Source organism: Girardinichthys multiradiatus, chromosome 7, assembly GCF_021462225.1.
Source record: "Girardinichthys multiradiatus isolate DD_20200921_A chromosome 7, DD_fGirMul_XY1, whole genome shotgun sequence".
NCBI classification, from domain to species: domain Eukaryota; kingdom Metazoa; phylum Chordata; class Actinopteri; order Cyprinodontiformes; family Goodeidae; genus Girardinichthys; species Girardinichthys multiradiatus.
Window position 1 is genome coordinate 15,358,661 of NC_061800.1, and position 23,808 is coordinate 15,382,468.

General features: G+C 38.1%; 2 protein-coding genes across 3 annotated transcripts in view; both read right to left on the minus strand.

Moving 5' to 3' along the window:
• Positions 1-11,185: 11,185 nt before the first annotated feature.
• LOC124871625 lies at positions 11,186-16,557 on the minus strand. 2 transcript variants are annotated; one of them, XM_047371076.1, is made up of 3 exons: positions 16,249-16,557; positions 13,760-15,745; positions 11,186-13,679 (listed from the first exon to the last, which is right to left on the minus strand). In XM_047371076.1, exons 2-3 carry the CDS (start codon positions 15,698-15,700, stop codon positions 12,936-12,938), a joined length of 2,685 nt encoding a protein of 894 aa, XP_047227032.1. In that variant the 5' UTR covers positions 15,701-15,745; positions 16,249-16,557; the 3' UTR covers positions 11,186-12,935. The 2 variants fall into 2 exon arrangements, with proteins under 2 accessions (XP_047227032.1, XP_047227031.1); XM_047371075.1 differs by having other exon boundaries at positions 13,760-16,557.
• Positions 16,558-23,220: 6,663 nt separating this feature from the next.
• The window catches only part of fhip1b (FHF complex subunit HOOK interacting protein 1B), a 31,973-nt gene continuing 31,385 nt past the window's right edge, over positions 23,221-23,808 (minus strand). The window contains exon 13 of the mRNA XM_047370425.1: positions 23,221-23,415. The gene's annotated coding sequence lies outside the window, so the exon portion shown is untranslated. The remainder of the gene's footprint in view (positions 23,416-23,808) is intronic.

The following is a 23,808-nucleotide window of genomic DNA, read 5'->3' on the forward strand; positions in this document are numbered from 1 at the left end:
TAAAACTTTAAAATCGATTGCAAAACAAACAAGAAGCCAGTGAAGGGAGGCGAGCACTGGGGAGACATGTTCCCACATTTTTGTTTGTGTTAATAGATGAGCTGCAGCGTTCTGAACCAGCTGCAGTCGTGAGAGGCTGGCCTGGCTAACGTACAAAAAATTACAGTTGTCAAGTTGGTAGCTAATAAAAGCGTGAATCATTCATTCAAAATCATTAAAATATAAAAATGGTTTCACTTTGGATAAAAGTCTCAGTTTAAAAACGAATCTTTACAACAGAGCTGATCTGTTTCTCAAGATTAAGACTGAAATGAAGAATCACTCCAAGATTTTTAATGTTTAACTAAGCTAAATCAGATTTAATTTAGGTCATGTGGAGGTTATTTGAATTATTTGGAAAAACAGTAAAGGGGATATAATCCAAAGTTGTTTCAAATAACAAAAGTAAATCTCTCTGTGTAAGGCAAAAAAAAAAAAAAAATTATTCCATTCCAACCTCTGCAAATATTTTTGGTTTGATGTAAAATAGATTTTTCTAAAGATGTAAAGGTCCTATTAAATGTATTCTTCTGTGACTTTTTCTCCACCAAATTTAATTAACTAAAGTGTAGTAAAATTGAGTCAAATGAAACTTGTTTAAAACTATAATGACCACAAATGACTAAATTGTGACTGAAACTAAGTTAATTGTTTGTCAAAAGATTATGACTAAAACCTAATTAAAAAGGGCAGTCAAAATGAACTGGTTGAAACATGGGGAAATGCATGTTTAGACCAGTGCATGAGCATTTTGTAGAACATCAAGTCCTGACGCATCTTAGAGGTATGTGTTGCTTTTGATGTACCCCATTTTGAATACTGTGCACCCATTGGGATAAAAAGTGTAGAATTCAGTGTTCTACTATGTCCAGATGAGGTATGTTACTTTTGCTTCGAAATTAGCATTTCATTTAACTATTTTGTTCCATAATTATGAATTAAATGTCTAGCTCTTTGATTAAAGTTCAAATAATTAACAGCTGAATTAATCAAACTCCATAAAATGAACGGCTCTGCATAGATTCGAGAGAGCCTTCATTAGTGCAAACAGAGTGTCTGCATAGTGTAGAGATCAAGTAATGTTTTTATGGGTCATTGTCACAATATTTCAGTGGAACTTGCATCTGTTATGCAGCAGTAACACAAATGTGAGGTATGTCTTATTGTCAAACTGAGAAGCCATTGTCTTTTAATTAACTGATCTCTGCAGCTATCATTGGTGAGCCCACACTTCTCATTTCTTGTTGAAATGCAGATGTGAGCGCATGTATCTACAAGAAATTGTAGTCATAATAATTAAAATTTTCCAGTTGCATTTGTTTTTGCACCTCAGCACCAAGCTGTCCGTCAGCGAGTTATTTACATCATTGTAACCAAAGACAAATCTATACCATTCCAGTTTGACTTTGTTTTTTATAGGAAGCTTTTAATAGTAGATTGTTATATACGAATCAAATAAACACCTAGCAAGACGGTAGTTTTTTTATATGTAAACTCTAGACGCACACAGGCATTTAAGAGTCTCATCGCTGGTTTGGGTTCATGCTACGTAACTTTTATTTTTTTTCTTTACTCAAATGTTGGTCAGGACTGCATAGTAGCAATTCAATTTAATTCAATTCAAAAATACTTTATTAATCCCAAAGGGAAATTAAATGTCGTTATAGCTCATATTATGAAGGTTTCTTCAAAGAGCCGTTGTAGATGCTGATGGCTGTGGGTAGGAATGATCTCCTGTAGCGCTCCGTCTTACAGCAGATCTGAAGAAGCCTCTGACTGAAGACACTCTGTAGTTGTAGGACAGTCTGACGAAGAGGATGCTCAGGGTTCTCCATAATGTTCTTCATTTTATGAAGAATCCGTCTTTCCACAATGATCTCCAGAGGTTCCAGAGGAGTCCCCAGAACAGAGCCAGCCTTTTTTATCAGCTTGTTGAGCTTTTTTAAGTCCCTGGCTCTGATGCTGCTTCCCCAGCAGATGATGGTAGAAGAGATCACACTTTCCACAACAGACTTATAGAAGATATGCAGCATCTTGCTGCAAACACCAAAGGACCTAAGCTTCCTCAAGAAGTACAGTCTACTCTGTCCCTTCTTGTAGATGGCTTCACAGTTGCATCCCCACTCTAGTCTGTTGTCCAGGTGAACACCGAGGTATTTATACTCCTCCACCACCTCCACTTCTTCTCCCATGATAGAAATAGTTTTTGACTTATTCCTGTTTCTCTTAAAATCTACAATCATCTCTTTTGTTTTAGTCACGTTCAAAATGAGATGATTGTTTCCACACCATGCCACAAAGCGATCCACCATCTTCTTGTACTCAGCTTCTTGTCCATCTCTGATCCTCCCCACGACTGCAGAATCATCCGAGTATTTCTGCAGATGACAGGAGTCTGTCTTGTACTGGAAGTCTGAGGTGTACAGAGTGAAAAGGAATGGTGAGAGTACAGTCCCCTGTGGTGCACAACAGTGCACACTTGTGAGCACTGTTGTCTTGCAGCAAGAAGGTCCTGGTTTCAAATCCCAGCCTGGGTTCTTTCTCCATGTTCTCTCCGCACATGCATGGTCTGTCCCTGGGTACTTTGGCTCAGTCTGAGCCAAAGTACCCAGGGACCTTTGGTTACTGTAATTGGTTACAGTAAATTTCCCCTAGTTCACCCTGCATTAATGGATGGAATTATCATACATGGAGTCTAAGCTCAAGCTGTCAGTGAGTTAGGAATATTTTGAATTTAAATCAAATAAAAGCTACAAAAAAAAGATTATTTCTTGTTTCTCTTTGCAAAATAGCTCAATCTCAGTCAGATTGGAGAGAGAGTGTGTGTGAACATCATTGTTCAATTCTTCCTACAGATTTTTAATTTGATTTAGGTCTGGAGTTTAACTGTGCCATTTCAACAAATGATTATGTTTTGTTCTAAGCCACTCCATTGAAGTTCAGGCTGTTTGTTTTGGGTTATTTTCCTGCTGGAAGGTGAACTTCCAGCCAAGTGTGTAATCTTTGGCAATCTCTAACAGATTTGCAAAATTGCCCTGTTTAGCCTAATCCCTCTTCCCATTAACTCTGACCAATTTCACTGTCCCTACTAATGAACAGCAATCCCACAGCATGATGCTGCCACTATCACCTCTGGGGAGTTATTGTATTTAGGGTGAACTGCAGTTTTAGTTTTCTGCCAGACATAGCATTTGGCATGCGGGCCAGAAAGTTTATTTTTGTCCCATCTGACCAGATCACCTTCTTCCACATATTTGCTGTTTACTCCACCTGTCTCTCAGCAAACTTCAAACAGGACTTCTTGTGACTTTATTTTCTTAATTATGCTTTCTTCTTGCCACTTTTCCATGAATCTCAGATTTGTGGAGTGCAAAACAATTTACCTCTCAACAGATTGTTCCGGCTGAGCCCCAGATCTCTGCAGCTCCTCCTTAGCAACCACAGGCCTCTCATGAATTCCCTACTTGCCTGGCTGGTCAGTTTTCAGTGTTGCCATACTCTTTCCATTTTCTGAATACAAATGCATGCCAAACCTTTCAGGTTTTAAGGTGTAAAATAAAAAAAATGTGTATAATTTTTTTTCCCACATCACAATTATGCATTACTTTGTGTTGGTCTTTCATATTAAATTGCAGTCAAATATATAGAGGTTTGTAGTTGTACAGTAACATGTGAAAAAGTCTCAGAGGTATGAATACTTTTGCAAACCAGTGGATGATTGCAATGCAGACACAATATTTTCATGTTAAGTCCTTGCACCTTTTCCAGCAAATTCTGTCCTAGTCTGTTACCTGTGTGTCTGGAGTTGTGGTGAGTCATGGACTGACATTGCTGCACCGTAAATAAAATATAAGAAGCCAATTACAGAATTGGGTAAGAAAAATTTGTGAGCTCAGCAAGGAACAGGAAAGCTCGATGACAGGATGGACAACAGGGGCTGGGATCATGAAGGCTGGTGAATGAAGAACAATAGAGAAACAGGATAGATCATCAGTTAGGAAACAGCTGACAGGGAAATAGGTGGAGCGGGGGGCAGGAAGACTCATTATTCAGAGACAGAGATGAAGCTCAAGCAGAACAGACCGGTAATTTCAATCTGCTCATACAACCCTGACGTCCCTTCTGGAGATATGTCTCTTTAGTAACATCTAGTGGCCATGGCAATAAAACAACAAATCTACACTATAACCTAGAAATCCATAATCTGCAATGCAGCTTCGAGCTGAATGTTGTTGGACACATTTTTATTTTTCCCTATACTACATAAAAATACTTGGGAAATATCTTACTGGTGAACTATAAATTCAGGATTCAAGAACTGAAGATAAAAACTAGTAATCATCATCCCCCAAGGTCGCCTTTAGACTGTCCTTCCTGCACCTCCTAGCAGTCAGGTTGTTAGGTCATCATCACCAAATAGTAAGGTGAATAGCTGCTGGGTCCCCGCTTGAACAGACTATGATGAAGCCAAGTTCAGTCCAATATAATCCAGTTCACTTCAGACAGGAGCGAGGTCACTTGTAAAGGAGGTTAACTACCAAAATGTGTGTATTTAATCAGTTTCAACATTGTTTTATCATTAACAGGAAACGTTTTTATAGAGAAAATGTGAAACTTTAGTTTTTTATGCTAGTTTAGCCTGAAAACTGTTTATTATGTTTGTGGTATTAAGTGATGCTCATATGTTTGTGACAGGGGTATGCTTTAAATGATACTAACATGTGACTATTTTAAAACATAAAACGTAACTAAAGTTCAGTTACTCTTTAGGTTCCTATGTGTCAGTTGTGGCACTTAAAAAGAAAACATTAGGAAATAATAGCCTCATTTTTACCAGCCTATTGCTGCTAGCCATTAGCTAGACCAGGAGGCTACATAGCTCAATATAATAGCTTTACATAGTTGTGCTCAGAGCGATTTGATGTCTGGGTTTTTGAATTGCTTCATATAGCCTTAACAGAGCATCATCACTTTAATTAATATTAGCGCAATAGTTGAATGATAAGTCACTCTCTTAGGTCAATACAGTTTCCATCAAAAGAGCACCATGTATGCAAATATCTATACAGCACATACCAGAAAAAAGTTTGCTTCTTTTTCATAATAGTCATGTTAGTGTTTTTCTTTTAGGCCCAATGTCAAGAAGAGCTATGCATAAGAACCCTTAAATTATTATCTACACAGCAAGATGGAACAAAAATTGTGGTTGTCCTTAATGCTATCTTTGCCAGTCGTCATTTGTTTTGTCTTGATTATTTCATGATAAAAGAGAATAATTATGTAGGAGCAAACGAAGCCTCAGAGGTCAGAGGTTACTGGTTTGGCACTAGTTGTTACAGATGAATGTTTATTCATGACGTTAATATTCATATATTTTGGCATCTCTATTGTAGAGAAGTAGTTTAACATACAAGTAGTATCAAAGTGGCAACATTATAACAAGCTACTTTTCCTATGTTGTTTTGCCCTTTATTTATGTCTTTTAGAACTGGAATGGAAATTATTAAAGGTCTCTGTATACGTTGTCCTTCCCTAAACCACCAAAGAGTAAACTTTACACACGGGAGCTTTCTGTTTAAAATCTTTTTTTTTTTTTTGCAGAGATATTTGTTTTTATTACATTTTTTGTGCCGTTATTGTTTTATCTTAATGTATAATTGTGCACTTCTGTAAAGCACCTTGTGACATTTAATGTCTGTGAAAGGCGCTATATAAATAAACTTTTACTTACTTTACTTACTTACTATATTCTCTGCGGAAGAAAAGTGGGAGAATATTTCTTATAGCTGTCATGTAGACAGGTATTGCATTCACCACAACAATATTCATATCCATGTCATACTCCATCAGGAGTAAAATAATATATTTTTTACTGTTCTACTGATCATATATAATATGTGTGTCTGTAGAAGAATCGAATATTGCATGTTGTATTATTATATCATATATATATTGTGTTCTATTTACTCTGTTTTTCATTTAGTTTCTAGCCTATTTTCTGATTATGCCATTCACCATTATTTTCACAAGCAAACCTGACTTTGACCAAATGACTTTTATAGTTTATGTTGTAAAATTATATTTAGGAGAATGAGATCTCTTGAGGGAAATCATGCAATTTCCAATATAATTCAATTTGGGAGGGCTTCCTTTACCTTTGACTTGCAAGATACATTGTACATAGCTGATAAGTGCAGTGGAATGAGCTTGCTTGAGTTAATTTATAGTGTATGTTTTTAATGATCCTACCAAAAAGCTGGGCTATTTTGCTATATGCTTGCTTCTGCTGACAAGCTTTATGGGGATGGTGGTTTCATCTTCCAGCCAGACGTGGCACCTGCCTACACTGCCAAAGATACCAAAAGCTGGTTCAATGATCATGGTGTTACTGTGCTGTAATGACCCCATAAAGAATCTATTGAGTATTGTCAAAAGGAAGATGAGAGACACCAGACCCAACAATGCAGATGACCTGAAGGCTGCTGTCAAAGCAACCTGGGCTTCCATTACACCTCAGCAGAACCACAGGCTGATCGCCTCCATGCCACGCTGCATTCATGCAGTAATTCATGCAACAGAAGCCCAACCAAGTATTGAGTGCATAGAAATACTTTTCAGAAGCCTGACATGTCGGTTTAAAATATCCTTTTTTTATTGTTCTTGTGTAATTGTCTAATCTTCTGAGATGCTGAAGTTTGTGTTTTCATTATCAGTAAGCCATAATTATCAAAATTACAAGAAATCTAGACAAAATAAAATAACATAGAGTAAAATATTTCACTCCATGTGTAGTACATTTATACAATATGTGAGTTTCCTTTTTGAAATGGACCAGAAAATTTAGAATTTTCTTATGATATTCTAAATTTTTGAGATGTACCTGAACATACTACAATCCTCATTTGTTTAATGAAATTTTGACCTATTAACCATCTAATTAATTGTGCATGTCAACAGTGACAGCAGTTCACACACATATTTGACATAGAGGTCACAGAACTAATAATTTATTATATTGTTAAGATATTTGGTTAAAAAACATGTTTCTACATTCTACTGAAAATGGCTGTTTAAGGCTTGCCTAATTTGGCAGGATAAGGATCATACTTTTAAAAAGTGCAAGCCTCAGGTTCACAACTCTACAGTTACACAGCTAGCCTAAAAAAAGGAAGAAAGATAAAAGGTCATTGAAGATTTTCATCACACACCTAATACCCTTTGTTCTCATATAGGGACATTAAACGTAGGCTTTTCTGCAACTTGTCCTTAATTCTGCTCTACATTGTGTGCTATAGTTTTACTTTATTTTGCTAGGCTCTATAATAAATCCATGATTCCCATATGAGATGTTCTTCTTCTCTTTACTGCTTCTATGTGGGCTTTAACTTTATCGCCTGCCTAGCAACTCCATCTAAACATCCTTTGCCAAGTTCATCTATCCTCTGGTCCAAACCATCTCAGCCGTGGCGCTCCAACCTTGTCTCCGCACCTGATTCTCCGCACTGATCCAGTATAAATAACTCCAGAGATGAAATAGTGATCCCAAATATCTTGCAAAAAAAACTCCATCCTAAACAAGACTTTAGATGGCCTGAGGTTAATATAATCATTACATGAAATACTAAATTTAATTCACAAATATTTAAAATTTTATTAAAATAGCATCCTATTAAGAAAACCAATCTTAAAACTTTAGCTATCTCTGGAGAAATCTCCATGGCTACTGCAATCCCTAGTTAAATGCAGAAGTAACTTCAGCCAAGCCACCTCATAGAAGGTTTTCTAAGATAAAAGGCACAAAGAAAAAATATGTTTTAGTGAAATCTGAATTCAAGAAAGTGCAGAGGATTTATATGACATTTGCAATGTCTTATCTTTCAATGAATCCTATAAGCTCAGTTATTTTCTCTTTGCCTGACTCTATACTGTCTCACCATCTAAAGAGTTGCAAATTGTATTCTTTGCGCTTTCAAAGAAGGTGTGATTGATATGGGAACAGGTGAGTCTGTATGAAAGATAGGAAAATGGTTTTCCAAACTACCTTTATCTTATTTGTCCTGTAGCAGAGGGAGAGAAAAAAAAAAAAAAAAAAACTGAATTACAGCAACACTGACAAGCAGCAGAACAGATTATTAGATTGGTTGGTTACTATATTAATTATACATCCATACAGGATGCATAATGCAGGATACTTAGCACCTCTAAAATAAAGATTTGATCAAAATACACATCACTGAGGCATGTCCCTACACCTATTGTGTTTCAGGTTTGGACACACATATAACTCACCTTTGATGACGTCCTTTCAAAAAAATACCATAAAGTTGTCGATCGATTGTAAGTAAAGGTTTTAAATAAAGTTAACACAAAAAGAAGCTCTCGATTTTGGATGCAGGTGAAGCTGCAAACTATAACTGCTAATAACAGCCATTGAATGCAATCATAACATTCAAAGCGGGTGCTGTGTGTCTGTGGATGGTGCAGACATTGATTGAACATTTTCAACCCTATATTGATAGTAAGAAAAAATATAATTTGTGTTATTTAGCAGATATATATTATTTTCAATACATTTATAATTATGTCCATGGGCTGGAGCATACTCCAGCTACCAGGTGAGAATATGAGCAGCTTCCAGTCTATAACAGACACAAGACACTCATTCTTGTTGTCCATTTAGATAAACCGAGCAAAATATCTGATCATTTAACTCCTAAGTGCAATTCATTTCAAAAAGGTTTGGGCAGGAACATGTTTACCACTGTGTTGCATCACCTTTGAACTTTGCAAGCACTTTTTAAACCAATCTCTTTGTTTTTGTTGAGAAAACAGAGATACAGAGATTGTGATTTAAATCAGAAGGGGGTGAGATTTTTCCAAATGTTTGAAATTAATGTTGAGTACACATTTTAAATTTGTCATTATGTGTTGCTAAATGTGGCTGCAGTCACCCTGCTTAAGATAACGAGGTATGCTGAGCTTTGTCTGTGTTTAGCTGTACTGTGATGCCTGTAAAACCAAAGGTTTGGCTCCTAAACAGAGTTTAGGGTTATAGGCAGCACAGCTTTATGTTAAAGATGACTATATGGTCCCTTGTGCACCCTTGTCACAAATTATCTTTGAACTGTCAAATGAGTTTTGTATTATATCCAATAAATATGTTGGTTTGGGCATCAGATGTAGGGAGCTATTATGTTATTGAGTGATGCTTGAAAAAGATGCAGAGATTCTTTGTCAGTTTGCTGGATCTGGTTTTCATAGTTAACCATAGTTACAACCCGGCACAAATGGTATCTTTGGTCCTGGCAGAACTGTCAAAGTAGTTCAGAAAATGCCTTTACAATACCTGCCACCCTTGGTCCCACTTAGTAATAAGTCTTACATTGTTCTGGGGGAATTTAGGGCCACCCTTCGTCGCAGAATTGTTTTCAGTCAGCCAAAAGATTTTTTTTCATCTCCATCTCAAATTATCTTCTACAGAAAAGTTCATACTTTTATCAAGTTGTCAAGATTCCTGAAGCAGCAAAACAGCCCAGATCATCAGTCTACCACCATAATCTTTGACTGTCAATACGATGGTCTGTTTCAGAAATGCACCTTGCAAAGAGGTCTACTTTTGTCTCATATGTCCACAGAATATTTTCCCAAAAGTCCTGGGAATCATCAAATTTTTTTTTTAATGAAATATGAGACAAAGCTTGGATACAGCACATTTCATAGCACAAGCAACCCATATATGGCCTCAGTTGCAGCTGACCTTGGTTCGAGTCCCGATCCGAAGACGTGTCTTGCTACATGTCTTCAACCCCACTTCCTGTCTGGCTACTAAAAAATAAAGGCCACTAATGCCACAAAAGTGAGAAGAACCTTTATGTTCTTCTTGGTCAGCAGCAGTTCTTGCCTTGGAACCATCCCATGGATGCCACTTTTGCCCTATCTCTTTCTTATTTTTGAATCTTGAATGTTGACATCAACTGAAACAAGGAGACCCACAGTGCTTTAGATGTTCTGGGATATTTGGTGACCTGCTGGAAAATGTGGTTATTCTTAGTTAATTTGTGATATAACAAGGGGCACAATTATCTTGTAATATAGGGCCAGGTTGGCCTGAATAGCTAGTTTTTCCTAATAAATGAAATCCTCATTTGAAAACTACTTTTTGCATTTACTCAAGATATCTTTGTGTGATTTTCAAATCTCTTTGAAGATCTGAAACATTTAAGTGTGATATTGAATAGAAAAAAGCTGAAAGGGAGAAAATAGTTTTTCACAATACTTTGGATATACAGATGGATTAGACCACAAGATCTGACCCTTGAAAAAGATACGATACAGATATCGAAGTCAGTCTAAATAAAATAACTCAGGGATATAGGGAAAAAACTGAGGATTCAGCAGATTCATGATGGCACATTCTGACTATTCTAAGTAAAGCTTAACCTAACGTTGTGATTGTACCTTAATCCATCCCTCATAATGTTGGTGACACCTCCCCTAAATATAATATATTCTCTGTTCGAAATGTCTTGCAGCGCAGACTGTTAAGAGCAGATATGGAGTCAGAAGGCATTTCAAGGCTGTGACAAGAGAATAAAGTACCAATGACCAGGTGGCAGGGAATGAGGAGGTGTTTGATGTGTGGAGAGGCTGTTGCATGGTGTGATTCACTCAGATTTGCAGAAAAATGAACTTAAAATGCAAATAAAGTCCTTATGTTACACATTACTTGGCAACAGATGCAAGAGTGGGAATTTGACTGAAGCGGTTCCTGCCCCAGTTCTTGAGCAAGTTCATTTTCTGGTTATTTATTTATCTTTGTCTATATAAAAATCTTATTGCTGTGGCTCCACTGCAGGATTCACCTTCATTTTTGCAATTTAGACCATTTGGATTATTCCATTTGAACTCTTAAATTTTTATTTTAGATTTAATATTTATATGTAAATGCTCAGACAAAAACAAAACTTGATTTTAAACATAATCGTACTGAAAAAAGTCTTTAATATTGTTATAACTTAAGTCATGTATTTATAAACGTACAGTTGTTGGTGGTCCTGATAAGATCTGATCATATTTAAGTAGACTCATTATTTAATGATATTTAGTAAAGCAAGGCCTTGATTAGTAAAGAAACACAACAAAGAGAATAGTTTAGATTGCATATTTATTAGTTTTAGGATGAAAGACATAAAAGCTGTAGATGTTTCCAAAAAAATATAGAGTGTCGACAATTATTGACTTATTGGCTTTAAAATAAATGCATCTTTTGCTAAAACCCGTGGGCTGAACTGAAGAGAAGAGAGCAGAGTAGAAGTTGGAGAAATGATGCAAAGAGGACTGGTTCAAGATCCCTCTTGTGAAACCAAACGTTTGAGTCTTCAGTCTGAGATTAATGCAATAAAACAATGATTCATTTTAAAGCCTTTTATACATTAGGGGTGGCAAGCATGCGGAGGGCAGTGTATTTTACAATGCAAACGTAATGATAGCCTATGGAAGCTTTGTTATCAAGTTCTAATAAATATGTTAATGTCTTCCAAGATACTGTGTTTGTCTTAAACAATGAATTCCTTTATTTTACCAAATATAGTGACGTTGCAGGTCTGAATGGGTTATAGACTCATGTAAGAAAGGAAAAATCTAATAAAACATTTGAATATAATTAAAGTAAAATAGTGATACTCCAGTCGACCATTTCTTAGCTTGAAATTTGGTTGAAAGACACAGAATGGAGATTAGGATTTTAAAAGATAGACCAAAAAATGTTCTTTTGCAGTAATAATTTATCGATTCATAAGCAATACAATTTGCATGCCTATCAGTCCAATAACATCTCGACTCTTGTCAATCCAAAATGAATGATTACGCTTAAATTAGCCTCAGCTTCTCAGATGAACACAGCTGAGATACCTGGTCATGCTCACACTTATAAAACCAGAAGGCTTTTTTTTTTATACTAAATGTTGTCTAGACAAACAGAAAAAAGAGACAGTAAGGCAGCATCAAAACACATTCGCTGTAGAAACAACACACCAAACATATTCAGTATTGGTGACAGACAGAAAAAAGAAATACATAAATAAAACCAAAAAAAAGAGAGCACTAAAACAGACATAAATGCTACTTCTACGTCACAAAATGTTTGAGTGCACTTCACAGGCTTTCAAACTGCATAAGCTGTATGCAGCTTGGATTGTAGTGTAAAATAGTTTCAAGTGATTTTTATTGCAAAGTGAAATAAATAATGTTATTATTATTATGACAAACGTTTCGCTTTCTTTTTTTGCTACAAGCACATATTATTTGGCAGTTAAAGCACTCAAACAGTCAAAATTTAATTTTGAAATTAGCTGAAGTGCATAAAATACACAAAATACTGATCATGTAAGAATGTAACAAGACTTTGTAACTTTTACTCTGAGCTGTATTTCACTTTTTAGATTTGTGCTCAAGATGTCATTTCAAAATTGTGTCTGAGCTGCAGTTGGAAGTAATAATTACACAAAATGTAGGTGAAAAAATTTGAATGGAAGAATAGCAACCGTGACAAGATGTACACTCCTTGCAGATTAGCTTGATATATAAAAACAGACTAAAATACTACCAGTAATTGCAGATTAGATTAACACCAGACAGTGTTTTCATTATAGGTGTAGTTTCTTCTTTTTTAGCAGACACAATGGACTTATAAAGGCAGATACAGGAGTCTTAGATTTCCTACAACACCAAATTAAACCGTTTCCTCCATCAAACTTTACAGGCATAGTATGATCCTTATAAATGCATATATGACTGACCTCAATTGTATTTCTTATGAAATACACTTTTTATATGTGATTGTTTAACTCACCACATGGTTTGCTAAACATTCTCTTCAAATGTCAGTGAAGTGTATTTTAGTCATGTGACCCTTTATACTTGTAAATCTTAATGCAATGATGCATACTGTCTGATACAGCTAGTTGCCCGTCAGGTAGTAAGGTCAGGCCACGTGGGCTACTCAAGCCCTGGTTTACAATGGGCCACCCGACGCCTTGACCAGGGTACAACACAATTCTGTGCTGCTCTCCCCAGTCTGCAACTAAGATATTGCTGTCATTATCTATGCATATACCCCAGGGACATGTAAGGACTGGTCCCATACCAGCACATACACCAAGAACTCTCACTGTGTTCCAACCTGGCTCCAGCACTTTGATGCAAGGCACGTGTCCAGTTTCGTTGCCCCTTTCGGACACAGCTACCAGACCTGAGCTCCAACAGGCTGCCACCAAGTAAGGCCTGTGGAATCCGGTCACCACTGTGCGTTCAAGCCTGGAGCCCGTTTTATGGTCAAGCTTCAGGGCAATGAGAGTACCTTTCCGTATATCAGCAACCAAAAATTCATCTAGTCTGGTTACAGTCACCCCTCTGGGAGCTTCCAGTTCATCTTTTGCAGATCCCAACCCAGAACCTCCAAAGGTCTGAAGCAGGCGGCCATGTCGGCTGAACACAAGCAAAGCTCTTTCCGCGGCACAGCTTAAGGCAATCAGACCCTTGGCATTGACAGCAATGTCAAAGTAGTTTCGACATCGTCTGAAGGAGCCACTGACGTTTGGAGAAGTCACTTGCTGAAGGACATTCCCCTGAGGATCAGTCACCTGTTTGAAAGTTTAAATTCAGTTTTAACTTCAATAGTAGATATTATATTTATGCTTAAGAGGTTAGAAAGAATACAAACCTGGACACGTGCATTTCCGCAGTCAACTATAAAGAGTTGCCCCTGTGGTGTGGCATGGATACCACTTGGCAGGGTAAGGTCAGCCCGGCCTGAACCCTGCCTCCCAAACTGTCCCATGAGATGAACACTGCTTGTGTTAAACACCATAAACGATGGATCAACCTCTTCCTCTAACTCCACCAGGGCATGCTCTCCTCTTTCCCCTCTACCTCTCTTTTGCTCTTGAGAGGAACCATCTATGACTGGCATGGATAATGACCTAGCCACAGGGACTAGTTTTAATCCAGTTGTTGTGGTGTTTTTCTGTGGCAAGATGGTATTATCAATATATTTAGGGTTTGAGAGGAACTGACCCCTGTCAAAAACCATAAATCCTCGGCTTAGAGCCGGTGAGGCTGAGGTGGAGCTCAACATGGAGCTGAAGTTGCCACTCTTTACACTGCACAAATCTTGTTTATTTGCGCCACTACAAATCAACGGCCTTGTCTCATGTGTTAAGTCCACTGCTGACTTGGAAAGGTGAAAACTGTGATTCAAAGAGCCTTTGCTCAGACTGAAGTCATGTGAAGGGCTAACAATGAAGGTATAGGTGGAGTCAAGGCTATCTGCTGGAGATGGTGCTCGACCAGAGTCGCCAAGTGTCCCCAAAGAGTGTTCATCAGAAGACTGGCTAAGACGAGAGTGAGATCTTACTTTGGAGGTAATATCTAGACAGCTTTGACTGACCAAGTGATCTCTCGTAGTCAACCATGGAGATGTTAGGGTACTGCCTCCATAATACGAAGGTCTACTACTGGACTCATGACTCCCTTTTCCTTTATCTCCACCCCTGCTATCTGGACTCAAGCGATGACTTATCTTAGCAGACTCTCTTCTTTCAGGGGAAGGGGATAGTTTTCTACTAGAGGCCACAGAAAGCATCCTTCTCTGATTAGTGGGTGAGCAATATTTGCCATCAGTGTTCATCCTGTATACTGTGTCCTTTGCTTTGATGTCCCTATTTTTAAGAACTGAAGGAACAGCCAGAAATCCATCTTCCCCTTGTAAATCAAAGCAATTTGTTTCCATCTCATTAACTTGGGATGTTTCCCAGTCAAACTGTTCACATTTAGGAAGCCAGCGACGTATCTTTGCAGAAGAAAGCTTCTGTTCTTCCTCTGACTCTAGATCACTACGGTTTGAGAGGCTGATCCTTCTGACCACCCTGCCTATTGGTGATGCCCAACCCTGTCTTTTAGTGCTTTTTTCCCCTCTACTTTGATGATTTATGTCTTCATGGTGCACTTCTTGTGAATGTAGAGCACACAGCTTTCCCTGTGGTCCACAGCCTCCAACATTCAGACATAGATTTTGCTCTTGCACTTGAATGTCTCCAAAGGTTACTGCATTAGGTTGGGAGCTTGGTTTAAAGATCACTTTCTTAAGTGAAACAGAGATTTCCCAGGGTTGTAGAAATTCTGATATTTCCTTCAGTAAGGGGTTTTTGCTTGGTCCATTTGTAGATAGAACAGAATGATCCACTGTCTGGAGTTGTTGTTGAAACTTAACCAATTTATCAAACCTTTGCTCCAACAGAGACTGGCTAACCCTCGCGGCTGCTATGTTCTCCCTCTGGACTTGCTCTAAACGCTGCTCAGTGTCCCGATGGTCCTGCTCCACCCTCTCCAGCAGGCGTCGCTCCTCACTACGTACTCCGAGGATTGCCCGTTCAACACCCCGCCTAACTGTGCCAATCTCAGTTACATGACGGACCTGTATCTGACATAACTCTTCCTTGGCCTGGGCGAGGTCACTCTGGGCCTGGGTTGCCCAGCAGGGAAGCGAATGATGTGGAAGAGAAGATGAAGCACAATCTGACTCAAAGTCTGGACTTTTAGGGTCTGGACTGTGTTCTTGGACAGGAGAGGTTGAACTGCTATCAAGAGGTGTTCCCACAAACATCCTAAATGAGTAGGTCTGTACTTTTTCAGTGTTATTTCTTAGTATCTGAAAAAAAATTACATCCAAGAAGAAAAATAAGCAGATAGTTAAAAAACAAGAAAAGGACACCATTTTGAGAGAAACAAACAGTAACTTCATTGTACCGATTCTTTTTAGCATTATTTGGATGAATTATAAATCATTTATTATTTTATATGCTGTATTGATGATCATGTTGGAGAGCAACAACATTTTGGTCAAATATCTCCCAGATTTATACAAATAAAATCATAGCATATATTAAACAGGTATAACAGTAAGACCTATGGTCAGGCTGACTAGTCTGTAGCTATGCAGACTCACACACAACAAACTGTAAGGTACTATGGTGTCTGACACGCTTCTATCAACACCAGCATTAAGTTCTATACTTGCTCTAATTCTTGTGGTTTCCCATTTTTTCCTGCGTTTAACCTTTGTTTTAGGGCAGACTGTTCACTTGAAGCCAAATAAATCCCACCTACAAACAGGTACCAGGATGAAAAGATATTGGGTTAAATTCACTTCACCTTTTAGTAGTCAGAGAATGGTTTACAATATCTTGTTTTTTTGCTCGTCAGTCCACCAAATCCCATGGATCCAAAGGGAAAGTGATATTGTAATTCTGGAACCAGATACCCCGATTAAAAAGAAACCAATACTACGTATGTAAACATACATTTGCACATTTACTTGTGGTACTCTTTGCAGTGTTGCAAGATTAATATTAACAGTAGAAGCATGAAACACAACAATAATAGCAAATCTAAATGATGCATTGTTCTGCTGTTCTACTATACAACTGACTCCATATCCACAATCATGTATGCGTCATTTCAGCCTGGCAAGGTAACCTCTAACCAATAATACTAGGATTGTCTTTTACTTGCAGCCAAGCAAACAGTTGCTTATTAATTACTGATAAAGTTATTTTCAGTCATGGGAAACATAAGCCACACTCCTTTAATATCTAGGATTTTACCCATTTTGTTATGTAGCTGGGGTTTATAGGGTGTATTGTTTTTGGCTAACTTTTCTTCTTTGTTTAATAAACAGCATTGTTAAATCTGTTATGGGATTTTATACACTTGATGTTAGATTTACAAAGTTGCTATTCTAATACTGAAATGTCTACCTGTATTTAACGCCGTGATTGACAAGAAAAATAATCCACAGTGAGTGCGAGAGCAGTAAGTAGAGTGCCAACACCACTTCTCAGCTCCCCAGTGGTGACAATAGATTTTGCTTTGTTCAAAGTGATGTAGAGAAACAGTTGTCAAATGAGTTAGGCCTGTATAATAAAAACATAGGAACATTTCTACCTAGGAAGAATCAGACATAGTTTAATATTTAATTACTGTCACACTTTATCCTATTTTGGCATGTGTGTTGGCATATAAAAAACACGCTACATTGGTTTAAATGTGAAGATATGAGGTGCTTTTTGTTGAACACCATCCTGTTTTTATTTAAGGATCAACTAATACTCTATTATTATTCAGAAAATAGGTTGTGCTGCCATCAATTCAGCTCATGGATGTAAGTAAATCTTCAGTGGGACAGAACATCTGCATAGCATAGCAAAAAGTCACGTTATTACTGGGTCATTGCTTTGACATATGCATAGCACTTGTGTACATTTTGCAGCAGTGTTGCAATATGAATTGCATATCTGTTAAATGTTTGTGATCCTCAGGTTTTTAAATATACCGACATGTCCAAAAGATCTCTGGCAGCCTGGTTCAGCCAGAGATGTTATTGGTTATGCTACAACATGAAACGCTTTGAAGGCAATGCTATAGTATTATTTACTTCTTCCTACACTTTTGAAATACAAGGCAGAAATGCAACGGCGTGATAGAGTTATGAGGAATCAGTGCAAGTAGGCCGTTTTGGCATAAATCTCATCTAATGCCTTTTTTGCGACTCTACATTTTGTAAAAATAGACAAAACTTTAACACAGCTGTGCAGTAGTATATTAACAGTAAAGTATACCAGGAATAATTAGGTGGGATTCTACAAGCAGTTTCAACACAAATAGAAGTTTAAAATCAAATAAGCATTTTCTTGCATTTTTGTTTTTTCTTAGCTGGCCTCTGGTTGAGCTGACAACAGGTTCAGTATTGCACAATTTTATTTTTTAATGATGTTTTGAGAAAGGTAAGGAAAATGAATTAAATTTAACTGTTATTATTCAGCTAAAAAAGTCATCTACGTCTACAGGCTGTTGACTATGTTACCTTTTGCATTAATAATTGAACATTTTGGCAGCAGCAATTTTCAAATCAGCTTTTAATACTTTATATATATATATATATATATATATATAAAGAAAGGTTTTCTTGACATGGACAAAATATATCCCACAGTTACGTCGTACTACTGTGTGTTAGATATCTGTAATTAGAGGATAAATGTTGTTTTTTTTTACTCTTTCCATTACTGGTTACTTGTAGATTATTAACGTTGTACAGTAACAGGAGGCACTGGGTCAGTACTGGCCCTTTGTTTTCAGGTTCCTGCTTGTATTACAATACTACATTATCCATGAAGGAGGTCCAGTTTCTCATCTTGTGACCCACATTTGAAATAGCTGGCAGGATACCAGTATTAAAACAAATAGAAAAGTCAAATGTAATAAGATTGTAATTTAGCTGTGTATAAAAAGGAATGGACTGCAACTTAGTGGAACCCTTTTCCGCAAAATAAAGATATTACATTATAAAAACGGAAAAAAATATTTAGAAACATTCAATTGCATATATATCTATCGATATATAAATATAAATAAAAGAGGAACAACATAACCAAAAAAATACCACTCCATCACTTTGCCTTACCCGTTGTCCCGTCAAGGTCCTGCTTTGCTCTTCTTCACCACATCTCTCACTCACTTCACTTTTACCACCAACCTTCCCCCTTGAGCGGTTTCACGTCTTGTTAGCTGTTGCTAGGATACTGCCAAGTTGACTCCAGTTTCCTCTGTGTGCAAAACCTGAACTGTGTGCATTCACTCTTGACATTTGTCTTGCTTGACGAGCCGAGTACTTTGTGATTTACTCTGTCGAAAATGTTTCAGCTGTGCATTTAGAGTGATTAATGCCGACCTAATGCAGGCGCTTGTCTGGGCCCTGCTGACATAACGTGTGAAATAATGGATTGATTTCCTTCTTTTTCTAGATAGAAGTACAGGCATTAACATTAGCAACTGACATTAGCATTGATGATGAAGATCGAAGATGAACTGTCTCGGCTTCTTGGTAAACAGTTCTTGAGTCTCTGGTCCTTCCTTCAGCATTAATGACTATAGACTCAGACGGGACTTATTGGTAGCTGTAAAGAATTGCTAAATAATATTAGTAGCTAATTATTACATCTAAAAAAAGAAAGAAATTGAAAACAAGAAGAAATGTCCTTCAATGTTCTTCAAACTATAGTTAGGTAGCATTACTTATAGTATAGTGCCAATCAAAATTCGGTAATATACAGGTCCTTCTCAAAATATTAGCATATTGTGATAAAGTTCATTATTTTCCATAATGTCATGATGAAAATTTAACATTCATATATTTTAGATTCATTGCACCCTAACTGAAATATTTCAGGTCTTTTATTGTCTTAATACGGATGATTTTGGCATACAGCTCATGAAAACCCAAAATTCCTATCTCACAAAATTAGCATATCATTAAAAGGGTCTCTAAACGAGCTATGAACCTAATCATCTGAATCAACGAGTTAACTCTAAACACCTGCAAAAGATTCCTGAGGCCTTTAAAACTCCCAGCCTGGTTCATCACTCAAAACCCCAATCATGGGTAAGACTGCCGACCTGACTGCTGTCCAGAAGGCCACTATTGACACCCTCAAGCAAGAGGTTAAGACACAGAAAGACATTTCTGAACGAATAGGCTGTTCCCAGAGTGCTGTATCAAGGCACCTCAGTGGGACGTCTGTGGGAAGGAAAAAGTGTGGCAGAAAACGCTGTACAACGAGAAGAGGTGACCGGACCCTGAGGAAGATTGTGGAGAAGGGCCGATTCCAGACCTTGGGGGACCTGCGGAAGCAGTGGACTGAGTCTGGAGTAGAAACATCCAGAGCCACCGTGCACAGGCGTGTGCAGGAAATGGGCTACAGGTGCCGCATTCCCCAGGTCAAGCCACTTTTGAACCAGAAACAGCAGCAGAAGCGCCTGACCTGGGCTACAGAGAAGCAGCACTGGACTGTTGCTCAGTGGTCCAAAGTACTTTTTTCGGATGAAAGCAAATTCTGCATGTCATTCGGAAATCAAGGTGCCAGAGTCTGGAGGAAGACTGGGGAGAAGGAAATGCCAAAATGCCAGAAGTCCAGTGTCAAGTACCCACAGTCAGTGATGGTCTGGGGTGCCGTGTCAGCTGCTGGTGTTGGTCCACTGTGTTTTATCAAGGGCAGGGTCAATGCAGCTAGCTATCAGGAGATTTTGGAGCACTTCATGCTTCCATCTGCTGAAAAGCTTTATGGAGATGAAGATTTCATTTTTCAGCACAACCTGGCACCTGCTCACAGTGCCAAAACCACTGGTAAATGGTTTACTGACCATGGTATCACTGTGCTCAATTGGCCTGCCAACTCTCCTGACCTGAACCCCATAGAGAATCTGTGGGATATTGTGAAGAGAACGTTGAGAGACTCAAGACCCAACACTCTGGATGAGCTAAAGGCCGCTATCGAAGCATCCTGGGCCTCCATAAGACCTCAGCAGTGCCACAGGCTGATTGCCTCCATGCCACGCCGCATTGAAGCAGTCATTTTTGCAAAAGGATTCCCGACCAAGGATTGAGTGCATAACTGTACATGATTATTTGAAGGTTGACGTTTTTTGTATTAAAAACACTTTTCTTTTATTGGTCGGATGAAATATGCTAATTTTGTGAAATAGGAATTTTGGGTTTTCATGAGCTGTATGCCAAAATCATCCGTATTAAGACAATAAAAGACCTGAAATATTTCAGTTAGTGTGCAATGAATCTAAAATATATGAATGTTAAATTTTCATCATGACATTATGGAAAATAATTAACTTTATCTCAATATGCTAATATTTTGAGAAGGACCTGTACAGCCATGCTGTGGATAGACATTGGTCTTCACAGACATATCACATAGTTTTGTTCATAATAGCAGTTTGAGATCACAACCAAATCAATCACTGTATCGTAAAAAGTTTAGCTACGCCTCGCATATAATTTGGTAGTGGGTGTTGTAGAGTAATTATAAGAACAGGCAAACCCGAGTTAAAATTATTTTAACTTGTCCGCAAGTAAGTACCAAGTGAGAGTGAATGACGACGCTTGTGTTCACAACTGATCCCCCCGATTGAAATATTGCGCATGTTGTGACGCTACCCAGTGTACTGCCTGTGGTTCAAGCCCTACGGCAAAATAAGCACATGGCACCTCCAATCTAAAAGCAGCCTAATCGAATCACTACTTGAAAGGGGAGTGTTTAAAATAACTGCGTTGGATTATCAGTGAGGTTATTCATTCAGTGTAAAAACTGCTGTTAAACAAGTGGTCCTAAAACAAAGAAAATCTGAGTGAAATGGGTCATTCTAAAAAGAAGTTGATTAGAGGAGGGGGACACATACAGTGGGGAGAACAAGTGTTTGATACACTGCCGACTTCGGAGGTTTTCCCATATGCAAAGCATGTAGAAGTCTTTCATTTTTATCATCGGTACTCTTCAACTATGAGTGATGGAATCTAAAACATAAATCCAGAAATTGACATTGTGTGATTTTTAAGTAATTAATTTGCATTTTATTGCATGACATAAGTATTTGATCACCTACCAACCAATAAGAATCCTGGCTCTCATAGGTCTGTTAGTTCTAAATGAAGCTCTCCAAAATGATAGATTGCTCAGCTAAAATAAGCTAAAATGCTATAAAATGGAAACCAAAACCAAGAAAAAACATGGAGAAACAATTTACTATTCAAACGCATAGAAAAAGCAAAAATAAGTCCCTGGCTCTGATGCTGCTACCCCAGCAGATGATGGCAGAAGAGATCGCTCTATTCTATAGACTTATAGAAGATATGCAGCATCTTGCTGCATATCAAAAAAGTACAGTCTGCTCTGTCCCTTCTTGTAGATGGCTTCACAGTTACATCTCCACTCCAGTCTGTTGTCCAGGTGAACACCGAGGTATTTATTCTCCTCCACCACCTCCACTTCTTCTCCCATGATGGATAGTGTTTTATCTATTCCTGTTTCTCTTCAAATCTACAATCATCTCCTTTGTTTTATTCACGTTCAAGATGAGATGATTGTTTCCACACCATGCCACAAAGCGGTCCACCACCTTCCTCATTCAGCTTCTTGTCCATCTCTGATCCACCCCACGACTGCAGAATTATCCGAGTATTTCTGCAGATGACAGGAGTCTGTCTTGTACTGGAAGTCTGAGGTGTACAGAGTGAAAAGGAATGGTGAGAGTACAGTCCCCTGTGGTGCTCCTGTGCTGCTGACTACCTGGTTAGACTCACAATCCTTCAGTCTCACAAACTGTGGTCTGATTGTCATGTAGTCTTTGATCCAGGAGATTGTTGAGGCCTCCACCTGAGTCTTCTGGAGTTTCTGACAAAGAAAATCAGGTTGGATTGTATTAAATGCACTGGAGAAATCAAAGAACATGATCCTCACAGTGCTGCTGGCTTTGTCCAGATGACAGTGGGTTTGTTGAAGCAGGTGTATGATGGCATCTTCAACTCCAACTCCACAGTAATAAGCAAACTGAAGGGGGTCCTGATGGTTTACTGTTTGCTTACTCAGGTGGGCCAACAGGAGTCTCTCTAGGACCTTCATGATGTGAGATGTCAGGGCAACAAGATTGATTGGTGAGTTTTCTTTGGTACCGGAACAAGACAGGAGGTCTTCCACAACACCGGAACCTTCTTCTGGGCCAGGCTAAGGTTGAAGAGGTGCTGCAGAATCCCACAGAACTGCTCTGCACAGGCCTTCAGGACTCTAGGGCTGACATGATCTGGACCTGCAGCCTTATTCTGGTTCAGTCTTTGCAGCAGGTAGCTGTTCATAAAGTCTTTAAAGACCCCATTTAAAATACATTAGGTTATTTTACAAATTGCTGTATAAAGAAGGAACAGGTAAGTGCTGGTCATTGGCCAGCTGAGCTCCTCTTCTGGTTGTTTCATTCTTGACCTTCACCAGGTACTTTACACCATCCATGCCTTAAATTCTTCAGACTTTGAGAGGTTTTATACTTCCTTTCCTTCCTTTGACAGCCAGTGATTTAAAGCAATCTTCTATTATCTACTCATTCTGTAAGCAAATGCAGTTACAGGACTACAATAAATAATATCTAAGAGCAGGTAGTTGACTTATTTTTTGGCTAAATCTGGGGTCATAAGAATCAAGAGAAATAAATCAGAATCTGAACTGAGCAAAAATGGAAATAGGGTGTGCTATAAAATCTTGGGAAAACAAAGTACAAATAAATTTATTTACTGTGTTTTTTGGGCATCTTTATTTATTACCACAATTAATCAAACATTTAACTTAACTACCAAGAGATATAATCTGACAATGTACTTTAATAAAAGGGCACAAATGGAAGTAGGTTGGTATAAATGGGAGTAAGGACTGACGAATACGTGAAGTGACCTGGAGCCACACTTGTCTGTCTGGATGCTTCATGCTTTACAAAAAAAGAAAGAAAAGAATAGTCATGTAGAGAGCTAAAGAAATATCAACCAAAACCACCTTAAAAGATTACAAGAAAGTCAGATTTACTGGAAACAAAATATAAAGATAATTTCTGAATTTCTTCTAAGATGTCTTTAATGACACTTTAAAAAGCTGAACAATAGGTCAGATGTGCCTCTCTTCTCTGAAAGCAGGCCAGTTCCTCAAGGAGTAAAAAACCTCTGAGGCAGTACATAAAGTGGCAAAGGCTCTCAGAGGAAGACATTACATGCTCTGATTGGTTGGATCCAGATACCTGACCAGAACCTTCTCTCTATCTGCTGCAGTTGTGCTAAAATAACAAGAATCAAGGAAATAAACTATGAAAAAAAGACTACTTCACAGT

Excerpts from the sequence above, each read along its gene's own strand:
- LOC124871625 (XM_047371075.1), bottom strand. The coding sequence starts at position 15,859 with ATGCTAAAAAGAATCGGTACAATGAAGTTACTGTTTGTTTCTCTCAAA. Across the intron at positions 13,680-13,759 it reads GCGGAAATGCACGTGTCCAG|GTGACTGATCCTCAGGGGAA; the intron begins GTTTGTATTCTT and ends ACTTTCAAACAG.